We start from the raw sequence: 11,034 nt of genomic DNA, 5'->3' as shown, positions 1-11,034 counted from the left end.
CCTTCGTGAGCCTGTCAGCTCGTCAGGGTACGGACCGACTGTGTCTGCACCATGTCCAGCACAATAAGATCCTGCCTCACTAGGGACTCTATAGCCTACTGCACTGGCACTGGCAAGGTCCTGCGCAGGCGTACTGGTATCTGCAGCGTCAGTAACGCAGCAAATGTTGCGCTTGCGCACTGACATGTACGACGCTACTCCCACACACCTCAAGGCTGTCGGGGCTAGACCCGCAAAACCGCGCGCACGCGCGCTTGTGGACAAATGCCCTCCCGCCGAGGGTGGCGAGCAAGGCTGCGCATGCGTTGTGGCCCTGACAGCACTAAGCCCCTGCCGGTGCTGGGCGCAGTCTCGCGAGAGCTCCTAGGAGGGCTGTAGCGGAAGCTGGAGGGGCTCTCGGGCGAAGCTGGGTTCGGCGGGGCCGCTCGGAGCGGAGCCCCAGCGCCACACGGTGAGTGAGACGGGGAGGCCCTGCCGGGGGGCGCCGACACGGGGGGCTCGGACGGGCAGTGGCGCCGCCTTCGGAGCCACCCGCCGGGCCGTGGACTCCGGATCGGGGGCACAGGCGTTTCCCAGGGCCTCTGCCCCGAGGGGTCCGGCCCCCGACCGGGTGTGGGAGTCAAGGCCCCGGCCCCCGGGGAGCCTGCCGCTGACCCGTGGCCCCCAGGGAGCCTACTGCGGCCCCTCTGCTCGTAGGGCCGTTGCCTCACGCCTATGACGGCCCTGTCACTCGTCCGCTGAAGCCCTTAGCTCTTTGGGAGCCGGACACTTCTTCTTCTCCGGGAGTTGACCCATTCCCAGTGCCGTGCCCGGCGGGGGCAGGGGGCAGGCTGACAGCATAGGGCCATGCCTCTGGGTATTTCCTCAGTGGCTCATCTCCTTAGTCCCGGAGCTGCAGGCCGTATGCCTCTGCAGCTCCTGTCATTACTTAATTACAGCTAGAAGCTTCTCATTGGAGCACGGAGTGAATTGAAAGCAGCAGGGTTGGTTCAACCCAAGTAATAGATGCAAATACTGTCCTGGTTTTTTTCATTCTCTGGTTCCTGGTGAATTACTGGAAAGATGAACCCTACTGCCAGTTCAGTACTCTTCTGAGGGTAGAACTGGTTTGGGAGGGAAGTCATTGGCAACTATAGCAATTTGTAGGCTTGCTGAGTGTTATAGTTTGCTTTGTCTTATGTTGGGTGCATGGGCCAATTTTTGATATTCAGTTGGGGATCCATGTGACTTCAGGCCAGTTCTGAGGATAAAGTGTTATGGGCAGGTTGTGGCCTGGAAGGTGTGAACGTTTACCACTTCTGATAAGAGTCTATAAACTCATGCTTCACATATGGTCTTTGGGGTGGAGGTAGGGAGAGGTATTTCAGATTTCTCTCTCTATTTTTTTTTTTTTTTGTTCATGTGGTGTTTTGTGGGGGGAAGGGTTGTGGGTTTTTTGCTGTCACTTCCTGGTTGAGGTCTGTGGGTGTGTTTTTTTTCATACAGTTTTAATAAGCAGGTCCTATCCCTTGTCTTAAGTAATTTGTGAAACTCATAGAAGTGGAGGAAGTCACACAGAGATCTCAATTATGGAGTAAGGTAAATAATGTAACATACTTAAAAAAGAGCAAAATAGATAGAAGGGGAATTCATCCCCTGTTTGGGAAATGATTGAACACTTAACAGTCAGGGAGCAGAGTTTGGAAGATTGGGAATAGGGAATATCCTAGCTTTCTCCTACAAACCAGTTGCTACCTGTATTCACTCATTTCTAAGCCAACCTCTTGGCATTCAAATTTTTGCACAAAACAGATGGTTATTGAATCACTTTCATTTTGTCTCTTAAGATGACATCATCTTGTGTTAAAGCATTTTAGAATACTAGGTGATTTTTAAATAGTTATTTTGGACTTGATTTAAGAAGTAATGTCAATGGGGAAAAAATGAGGAAGCTGTAGAAAAGAGGACCGGGCACAAGTGCCCTCCCGCCAAGGGTGGCAGGGAACGCTGTGCATGCACTGTGGCCCTGACCGCTCTAGTCCCTGCTGGTGCTGGGGGCAGTCTTGCAAGAGCTGTTGTTAGGGCTGTAGCAGAAGCCAGAGGGGCTCTCAGGAGAAACTGGGCTCACTGGGGCTGCTTGGAGTGGAGCCCCAGCATCCCACAGTGACTGGAGACAGGGAGGATCACCTGCTGAGGTGATCACATGCCTGATGGGGTCCATCAAAAAAGCAGTATAAGAGCATATGAATGGCCATACTGGGTTAGACCAATGGTCCATCTAACACAGTATCCTGTGACAGTGGCCCATGCCAGATGCTTCAGAGGGAATGAAGAGAAAAAGGCAATTTATCGAGTAATCCACCCCCTGTTGTCTAGTCCCAGCTTCTAGCAGTCAGTGAAAAAACAGGAAGTTTATTTAAGGCTGAAAATCCGGTGATGGTCAGTTCTCTGACAAAGCATCCTTGGGACAACTGAAATACAGTTAGGAAGAGAGTTAGGGAATGATTGATAGAGGTCTATAAAATCATGACTGGTGTGGAGAAAGTAAATGAGGAAGTGTTATTTACTTCTCGTAACACAAGAACTAGGGGTCACCAAATAAAATTAATAGGCAGCACAACTGAAACAAACAAAAGGAAGTATTTTTTTCACACAATGCACAGTCAACCTGTGGAATTCGTTGCCAGAGGATGTTGTGAAGGCCAAGACTATAACAGGGTTCAAAAAAAGCACTGGATAAATTCATGGAGGATAGGTCCATCAATGGCTATTAGCTAGGATGGGCAGAGATGGTGTCCTAGCCTCTGTTTGCCAGAAGCTGGGAATGGGCGACGGAATGGATCGCTTGATGATTACCTGTTCTGTTCATTCCCTCTGTGCACCTGGCATTGGCCACTGTTGGAAGACCGGATACTGGAATAGATGGACCTTTTGTCTGACCCAGCATGGCTATTCTTGTGCCCTTATAGATTGGGGTATCATCTCTAACTGTGAATATCTTTGCATTTATAGGTTTAAAATTGAATTTACACACTGCCTTGCTATACTTAGCTCATACTGTTATACCCACTTATTTAGGCAACTCAGATGAATGCATGGACTCTCCCCTTTCACTTGTTTCATTTTACCCTTGTTGTTTGAGGTCTCCCTTTGTGTGTTTCCAAGATGACACAACCTTCCCCACCACTCAGGCTTTCCTTCCCTAGCAGTAGACTTCCTCTACTGTTTATCAGAATATGGGGACAAATCCAGTTCAGAATTATTAGGTGCTGCCACTAGACCTAATTTTCCCCCCCTTCTCTCCCACCCTCCTAAGCTATCTATGTTTCTGTTTCTGCCCTTGCTACTTCCTAGGACAGCAAGAATGGGGAGTAAAACCAAGGAAGAGCTTGTAGCACTATTGGCTGCTGCAGGAGCAGCATAAAAATTTCTACCTTCCCTTCTGGTATTTCAACAGTGAAGCAGAGGGAATCATAAGAGTTTTGATTGCTGCTAAGATATAATGGGCTTGGTGCATTGTAAATACTTACATTCCAACCCAAATTTAAAATTCATCTTCCTAATAAGAAGTTACCTTTATTTCTATTCTCTGTCTTCTTCCCTGTCCCCCAAACACTCTGACTTTAACTGAAAGTGTGAGTGAAATCTCTTGCCCCACCCTAAAGTAAGGTGAGATATAAGAAACCTTTTAGTGGTATAAATCTTTTGGTAAAATTTTAGTCACTTTTCTGATTAGGCCATCTGTTAATTTTAGTAACATGTATTCTTGTGTCGGTTGTACTTTTATCTCTCTGTGCTGATGGAGTTAAAGTAAACTCTAGTCTTTTGCAAAATGTCTGTCATCTCTGCTGGTGCCAGTACCTGGTCAAAAGCAAATACCCACAATCACACTTAGCTGGTGGTGTGGCAAAGACTATCACAAGCCTGGGATGGTGGGTGTATTTTTTTTATTCATGAATTATTTTCCTGTTTCAACCTGATTGAAATCATCTGTCAGTCACACTCAGTTTGGTTGTTTTTTGGGGCTGCTGATGCTGTGATGCATTTTCTGTTGGGCAAAGTACATAATTACTATATCTTACTTGATAGTAACAAAGAGGAGGAAAAGGTTTCTTGAGTGACTTGGACATACAATGCATGTTCTCATTTTTCTCTCTCTCTCTCGTGACATTCACTACATAATCATTTTTATACAAATTTATTAAAAAAAACCTTCTCTAACTTGCTTGTAGCTGTGGTGCCTGATGTTCAGATAAATCTCACCCACAGTTATGAATGCTAGGTAGCAAAAACTAGTTCTGTGTAGCAACTAGCAATTGCTAATTAGTGTGGCTGCCGGGAGACCTCTTCCATTTGAGTTCTGTCATTCAAAATAAAGGAGGTGTCACCCTACAACAGTCAACATGTATGTTACATGCCATGTAGTTGTAGCTGTGTTAATCCCAGGGTATAGGCAAGGCGGGTGAGATAATATCTTCTATTGGACCAACTTCTGTTGGTGAGAGAGACAAGCTTTCAAGTCATGCAGAGCTATTTTTCAGGTCTGGGAAGGGCGCTCTTAAGTGTGTCAGCTACATACAAGATGGAACAGATTGTTTAGTATAAGTAAAAAGAAAAGGAGTACTTGTGGCACCTTAGAGACTAACAAATTTATTTGAGCATAAGCTTTCGTGAGCTGTAGCTAACCCTAACCCTAAGCTGTAGCTCACGAAAGCTTATGCTCAAATAAATTTGTTAGTCTCTAAGGTGCCACAAGTACTCCTTTTCTTTTTGCGGACACAGACTAACAGACTCTGAAACCTGTCATTTAGCATAAGTAGTCAACACATATTTTAAGGCAATGGCTCTGAACCAGGGGAACGCATACCTCTGGTGGGTACGTAGAGGTCTTCCAGGAGTACATCAACTCATCTAGATATTTCCTTAGTTTTACCAGGCTACATAAAAAGCTCTAGTGAAATCAGTAGAAACTAAAATTTCATGCAGACAATGACTTGTTTATACGGCTCTATATACTATACACTGAAATGTAAGCACAATATTTATATTCCAGTTGATTTATTTAAAATTATATGGTAGTGATGGAAAAAGTAAACAATTTTTCAGTAATAGTGTGCTGTGACCCTTTGGTATTTTTATGTCTGATTTTTAAGCAAGTAGTTTTTAAGTGAGGTGAAACTTGGGGATACGTAAGACAAATCAGACTCCTGAAAGGGGTACAGTAGTCTGAAATGGTTGAGAGCCATTGCCTTAGAACAATGGTTCTCAACTTTTCCCTTTTCAGGCCAATATCTAGGTGAGTTGATGTACCCCCTGGAAGACCTCTGTGTATCCCCAGGGGTATGCATACCCCTGGTTGAGAACTGCTGCCTTTGAATATGTCCTAACTACTTACGCTAAACAGTCTGTTCCATCTTGCATTTAGCTGTGATGCTAAGGCAGTGTTTCTCAGATGTGGCCACCAGGGGCTTTTCTTGTGGCCATAGCCTCCTGGGCAGTGATTGGGGCGGAGGCGGGCAAAGCAGCGGCCCCTTCTCTGGGACTGCCAGGAGGGGTTGGGCCCTACCCCCCTTTGGAGCCACAAACACTGGAAGAGCAGACAGTCAGTGTGAGTTCCCCACCTTCCCAGGGGTGGTGGGGCTCAGACTTCTGACTTCTGCCCTGGGGTGGCAGGTGGCAAGCTCCAGCTGTGCGGTGCTGGGCTCTGGCCGTGGGCTCTGTCTGCAGGGCTTTGTCTGCACAGTGGCGTGATCCATCCCTTGGCTGCTGGACTTAAGGGTCTGGTGCTGGCATCAGGCTCACCACCCCCCTCATCGCCTCTGGCCCCCGCTACCTCCCTACTCACTTCCTCATCCAGGGTTGTTATGGGAGTGGGTGGGTGAGTTTCTATGGTCTGCGTTGTGCAGGAGGTCAGATTAAGCTATCATAATGATCCCTTCTGACCTGAAAGTCTATGAAGGCTTAATTTGTCCCCAGCTTGCCAGGGCTGAGTAAGTCTGCTGTGAAAAGTGATATTTGTATGTTTGTTAATATCATTTTTCACTACATCCCAGCTAGTTAACAAATTTGCTGCTGTAAAAAGTGATATTATTTGAAAGTGTTGTGCAGGTTTCCGTTGAGAATGAGGACTGATAGATCAGATACAGAGTGATCGCTTTTTGAGAAGTTTCAAAGAAGCAGCCATGTTAGTCTGTACCGCAAAAAGAAAAGGAGTACTTGTGGCACCATAGAGACTAACAAATTTATTTGAGCATAAGCTTTCGTGAGCTACAGCTGAATGCATCCGATGAAGTGAGCTTTGTTAGTCTCTACGGTGCCACAAGTACTCCTTTTCTTTTTGAGAAGTGTTCACCCACAGGTGATAAGATGTTTTTGTCTTTCCTGTGAGTTCATTCGAGAATGTAGTTATTGTCTGGTTTCACCCAGATAATTGTTGGGCATTTAGTGCATGGAATGAGATACACCACATATTGTGGTAGGCATGTATAGGATCCAGGGATCTTGAAAGATTTGTGTGATGATCGTTGTAGCAGTGCAGCTTTTGCATCTGTTGTTCTGGTGGAGTCTGGTGCCACTTTGAGTTGGTGTGGTTTGCCTGTGGGGAGCTTGTTTCTGATGATGAGTTTGGAGAAGCTGGGAGGTTGTTTGAAGGCCAGAAGTGAGGGTTCAGGAAAGATTTTTGTTCACGTTGGGGTTCCCATAAATTATGGGTTGTAGTTTTGATCCCACATATGGGTTCCATCATTGGGTGGTAGGTGACAACTAGGGGTGAGCAGTCAAAGGGGATTTTATTTCTGTATTGAAGCAGGTTCTCTTGGGATATTTGGGAATGGGCCACAGATCAAGAAAAAGGTGTACACATTTTAAGGGGTGTCAGTCCATTTGATTTGCTTTTTGATGGAATGGTGTGTCAAAAGGTCTTAGGCCAGGTCTACATTAGAAACTTTTGCTGATATAGAAGATGTTGCTTAGGCATGTAATCTTGCTGTCTGTGCAGGTTTTCTAATGACACTTTTAAATGGCAAACTTTTTCTAGGGTGGAGTAGGCTAATTTGCTTTAATTCTGCCCTGTGATATGAAAATTATTATGCCCTTGGGTGTAGGGATGTAAATAGTGGTTTAAAAAGTAACTGTGTAAAAGTTTTATGCAGGGCCCTACTGTCATGCGCTGGCATGCCAGGCGCGGGGCCACCGGCCACCATGCTCTGGGATGGCGGCAGAGTCCTGGGCTCTGGCCAGTAGCAGAGTTTAATCGTTAAGCATCAGTCTTAACGGTTTCGGTTATCAGTTAACCAGTTAAACTTTTACATCCCTACTTGGGTGTAGTCCCAGATGTACATACACTGGTCACCCATGTCTGTCTTTCCTTCTACGTTTTCACAGAATGCATAGGCACTGGTTTCCTTCGGGCCCAGGGTGGTGCTCAACCCCCCGTTCTGCCCCAGGCCTTGCCCCTGCCCCCACCCCATCTCTTCCCACCCAGTTCTGTCCCCTCCCCTGAGCGTGCCCCGTCCCCACTCCTCCCCTTCCTCCCAGTGCTTTCTGGACACCGTGAATTAGCTGACACTGGTGGGCGGGAGGCGCTGAGGAGTAGGTGGGGATCTGGCTGCCAGTGGGTGCTAAGCATGTGACAATTTTTTCCCCTCAAATGAACTTGCACAGGAAAAGGTAAAAGACAAAAAACACTATACCACCAATGGGTGAACAGTTCATAAAGTGATCACTCTATCTTATCTCACAGTCTTCATCCTCAAAGGAAACCTACACAACACCTTCAAAAGATAAGCCTAGGAGTGTAAATTCATAACTTTGCTAGATACTAAAAGTCATGGACTGAACAGAAACACTGAATCTATGTTTCAGAGTAGCAGCCGTGTTAGTATGTATTTGCAAAAAGAACAGGAGTACTTGTGGCACCTTAGAGACTAACAAATTTATTTGAACATAAGCTTTCCATGAACTACAGCTCACTTCATCGGATGCATGAATCTATGGCTTGTTATAACAATCTGTAACCCACTTAATCCTCCACCTCAGCCTCTTTTTTTCCTTCCCTGCATGACTGGAGAAGTGTTAATGGGGCACTTCTCCTTGAATGGTCCCTTGAAATAGTTTAGCATAAGCAGTTAACATCTCTTTTTGATCTTGTACCCAGAGTGTACAGATAAATACCTTTTCCAGACCTGAAGAAGAGCTCAGTGTAACTCACAAGCTTGCATCCGATGAAGTGAGCTGTAGCTCACGAAAGCTGATGCTCGAATAAATCTGTTAGTCTGTCAGGTGGCACAAGTCCTTTTCTTTTCACAAGCTTGTCTCTCTCACCAACAAAAGTCAGCAGTGCAGGGCAAAATGGTAACCACTTAAAGCCAGGGGGTGCAGCAGCAGCAACCCTAGCTCCAGCACCCGTGACAAAAGTTGGTCAAATAAAAGATACTGCCTTGCCCACCGTGTGTCTCTCTAATATCCTGGGACCAACATGGCTACAACCCTGCATCTGTCTGGTCTGAGCAGAGAAGGTTCCGCTCTCTGTAAGAGTGATGCCTGACGGGTGAAAAGGGGTGTGCGCGCGCTGCTCTTAAGGGGGAGACTTCGTGTCACATGGAGGATAAGAGCATCAAGGCAGGGTGCCCACCTCCCATGTGCTGCCTGCGTGTTTCCCCCCATCCGCCTCCCCACAGCCTGAGGTGCCGCCGGAGTATGGAGCCGCGTGCCGTGAGGGCGCTGTGGGAAGTGCTTGCTCTTGCTGTGGCTTGGTGTAGTGGGACTTGCTGGGGGCTGGCTCAGTTCCCCGTCCTCCCCGCACGTTGGAGTGGGGGAGCCTGCGCTGTGCCCGCTGCACGGCAGACGTCGCTGCTGCTATTGGCCACAGCATGTGTCATTTGGTGCTTCCTGGCTGAGCCCGGAGCTGAGGAGGAAGCGGCAGAAAGAGGAAGCGGCAGCCAGGTCTGGGTCGGGAGGAGGGAGAGGCGCAGGGCGCGGCCCCTGCCATCCATCCGTGCCACAGTTCCCCTGATGATCAGTCTCTCTCTCCATCAGGGCAGATCGTCCCTGGCTCTCCCTTGCATGTGGTAGACGGAGCCAGAGTCCCTGCAGCAGCCGGACAGAGGGAGGGCTGAGCCGGGAGCCCCCGGAGGAGGAGAGGAGGCTTCAGAGAGAGCTCCCTTCCCACCCCCCCGCACTGCTGTACGCTGAGCAGCCCCAGCATGGAAGCCATCGCCAAATACGATTTCAAAGCCACTGCAGACGATGAGCTGAGCTTCAAACGGGGGGATGTCCTCAAGGTAAGTGCAGGGGAAGGGATCAGCGATACTTCCTCCTTTCCACTCTTTTCCTGAGACAGTCGGTCCGCAGCATCTTTTGAGTCTCCACCCCCCTCCATTTGCCCCCATAACCCATTTCCTCTCCAGTCTCTCCACCCCAGAGCCACTTTGATTGCAAAGGACACAATTTTAAATTTTTGTGTTTATTCAGTGTATAATAGCAGCATCTTCCATCTTTTCAGACTGTTTAACAGCTGAGAGCTAGCTATACCATAGACAGTATCAAGTAAATGTGAAGTGCTGAACATATTATTATTAATTGAATTATTTTCTACAAGATAAACATTTAAAGTAATTGACACCAATTTAGTGTTTCTTTCCTTTGCCTTCTGCCAGAAATTCTTGCATCAAAGAATAATTAGATAATCTTTTGTCACCACACTTGTCAAATATTGTTACTGAATTTTATCTTCTGTGTTGATAAACTTCAGTGATAAATCTGCAACACTGAGTATTTAATGGAACTCTGAAGCTGTAAGTGAATGCCTGGGGTGGATTAGATGGGTTTTGTGTGTAGATTACTCAATATACCAAAGACCTTTGAGTCCCCTCCAGCTTGGCAGCATAAAGTTATCTGTTCGCTTTTAAAAAATATTTATATGCCTAAAACTGAAAAAGGATCCAAAAATAACAAACAATGTATCCAACAAAAACAGAAAATGTGATTTTTTTTTTTGTAACCGATTATAGTGCATGGTTTTTATAAAGATTCTAAACTACACAGCCTTCAAAATAAGAAAAAAAAGTCTAGTGTTGTATTAGCATAAGTTATTTTTTCTGTAGTTAATTTATACATGTTTGTTATCAATATAAAACGAGAGAGATCTTTTTTTTCTTCCAAGCAATTGAGCCTTTAGCAGTTTAGCTTTAAAAAGTTTAAGTCCAGATCTTTACTCTCCAAAATGACCTCAGGTAGAAGGTTGATAATTAAAAAACACACTCAGTAAAGCCTCAATCCCACAAAGATTTAGGCACATAAGTAACTTTGTGCATGTGAATATTCTTCACTGGAACTGTTTACCTGCATAAAGTTACAAACATGTTTAATTTTTTCTGAGCTGGGACCTAAGAAATAGCAGCTTATTCAAGGAGTGGTGAAGTGGCAGAATTTAGTGTGATTCTTTTGCAAAACTGGAATTTGACTACTTCATTGATAGACATGCAAGAAATGCATGGATTGTGCAGTCACCTTTGTATTTTTATCATAAACCATGATTTCTCAAGTGTATTAGATAAAATGGATTGAAATTTAGTTTACAGTGTCTTAGAAAACTAGTTTCTTACATATTTTAGGTGGGAGGCCAATCAATTCAATTAAATGTATGGTGGTTACAAAAAAATCCATTTTGGGGTGGTTCTCTTGTAGTTATGTAAACCAAAATGGCTTTGACTTTTAAAATGAATAAATCTGCTCCTGCACATTCACATGTCTCTTACCCACAAATTGCTTTAGGATTTATATACCTTAATTATATTATCTACGTGAGTTACTGCAATAGCTGCATCCATTGTTGCTGCAACTGTGTGCTCAGAATAGTGTCAGCTTTAACCTTTTTAGATCAATTTTAGATCCGCTGTGGAAGTGTAAGCATCAGATTTTTAAATGTTTACACTGACCCTAATTTTTAAATTTGCTAACCTGAGCTATAGTCTGTTGGTTTGTGTTTAGTATCTTGCCTTGGCTTTGTATGCTATATTTGAAACAGCACAATTCAGGTTAAAAATTGTAGAAACA

General features: G+C 45.5%; 1 protein-coding gene across 2 annotated transcripts in view; it reads left to right on the top strand.

Moving 5' to 3' along the window:
* The first annotated feature begins 329 nt into the window (after positions 1-329).
* GRB2 (growth factor receptor bound protein 2) overlaps positions 330-11,034 on the top strand; it is a 70,854-nt gene continuing 60,149 nt past the window's right edge. Inside the window, exons 1-2 of one of the 2 annotated variants that reach the window (XM_077833088.1) lie at positions 330-451; positions 9,016-9,260. In XM_077833088.1, coding sequence (XP_077689214.1) covers positions 9,183-9,260 — 78 coding nt within the window. In that variant the 5' untranslated portion in view covers positions 330-451; positions 9,016-9,182. The remainder of the gene's footprint in view (positions 452-9,015; positions 9,261-11,034) is intronic. The other variant, XM_077833089.1, reaches the window with a different exon arrangement.

The sequence above is a fragment of the Eretmochelys imbricata genome, chromosome 14, assembly GCF_965152235.1.
Source record: "Eretmochelys imbricata isolate rEreImb1 chromosome 14, rEreImb1.hap1, whole genome shotgun sequence".
Classification (NCBI taxonomy): domain Eukaryota; kingdom Metazoa; phylum Chordata; order Testudines; family Cheloniidae; genus Eretmochelys; species Eretmochelys imbricata.
Note: the sequence above shows the minus strand (reverse complement) of the source record. Positions and strands in the feature narration are given on the sequence as shown.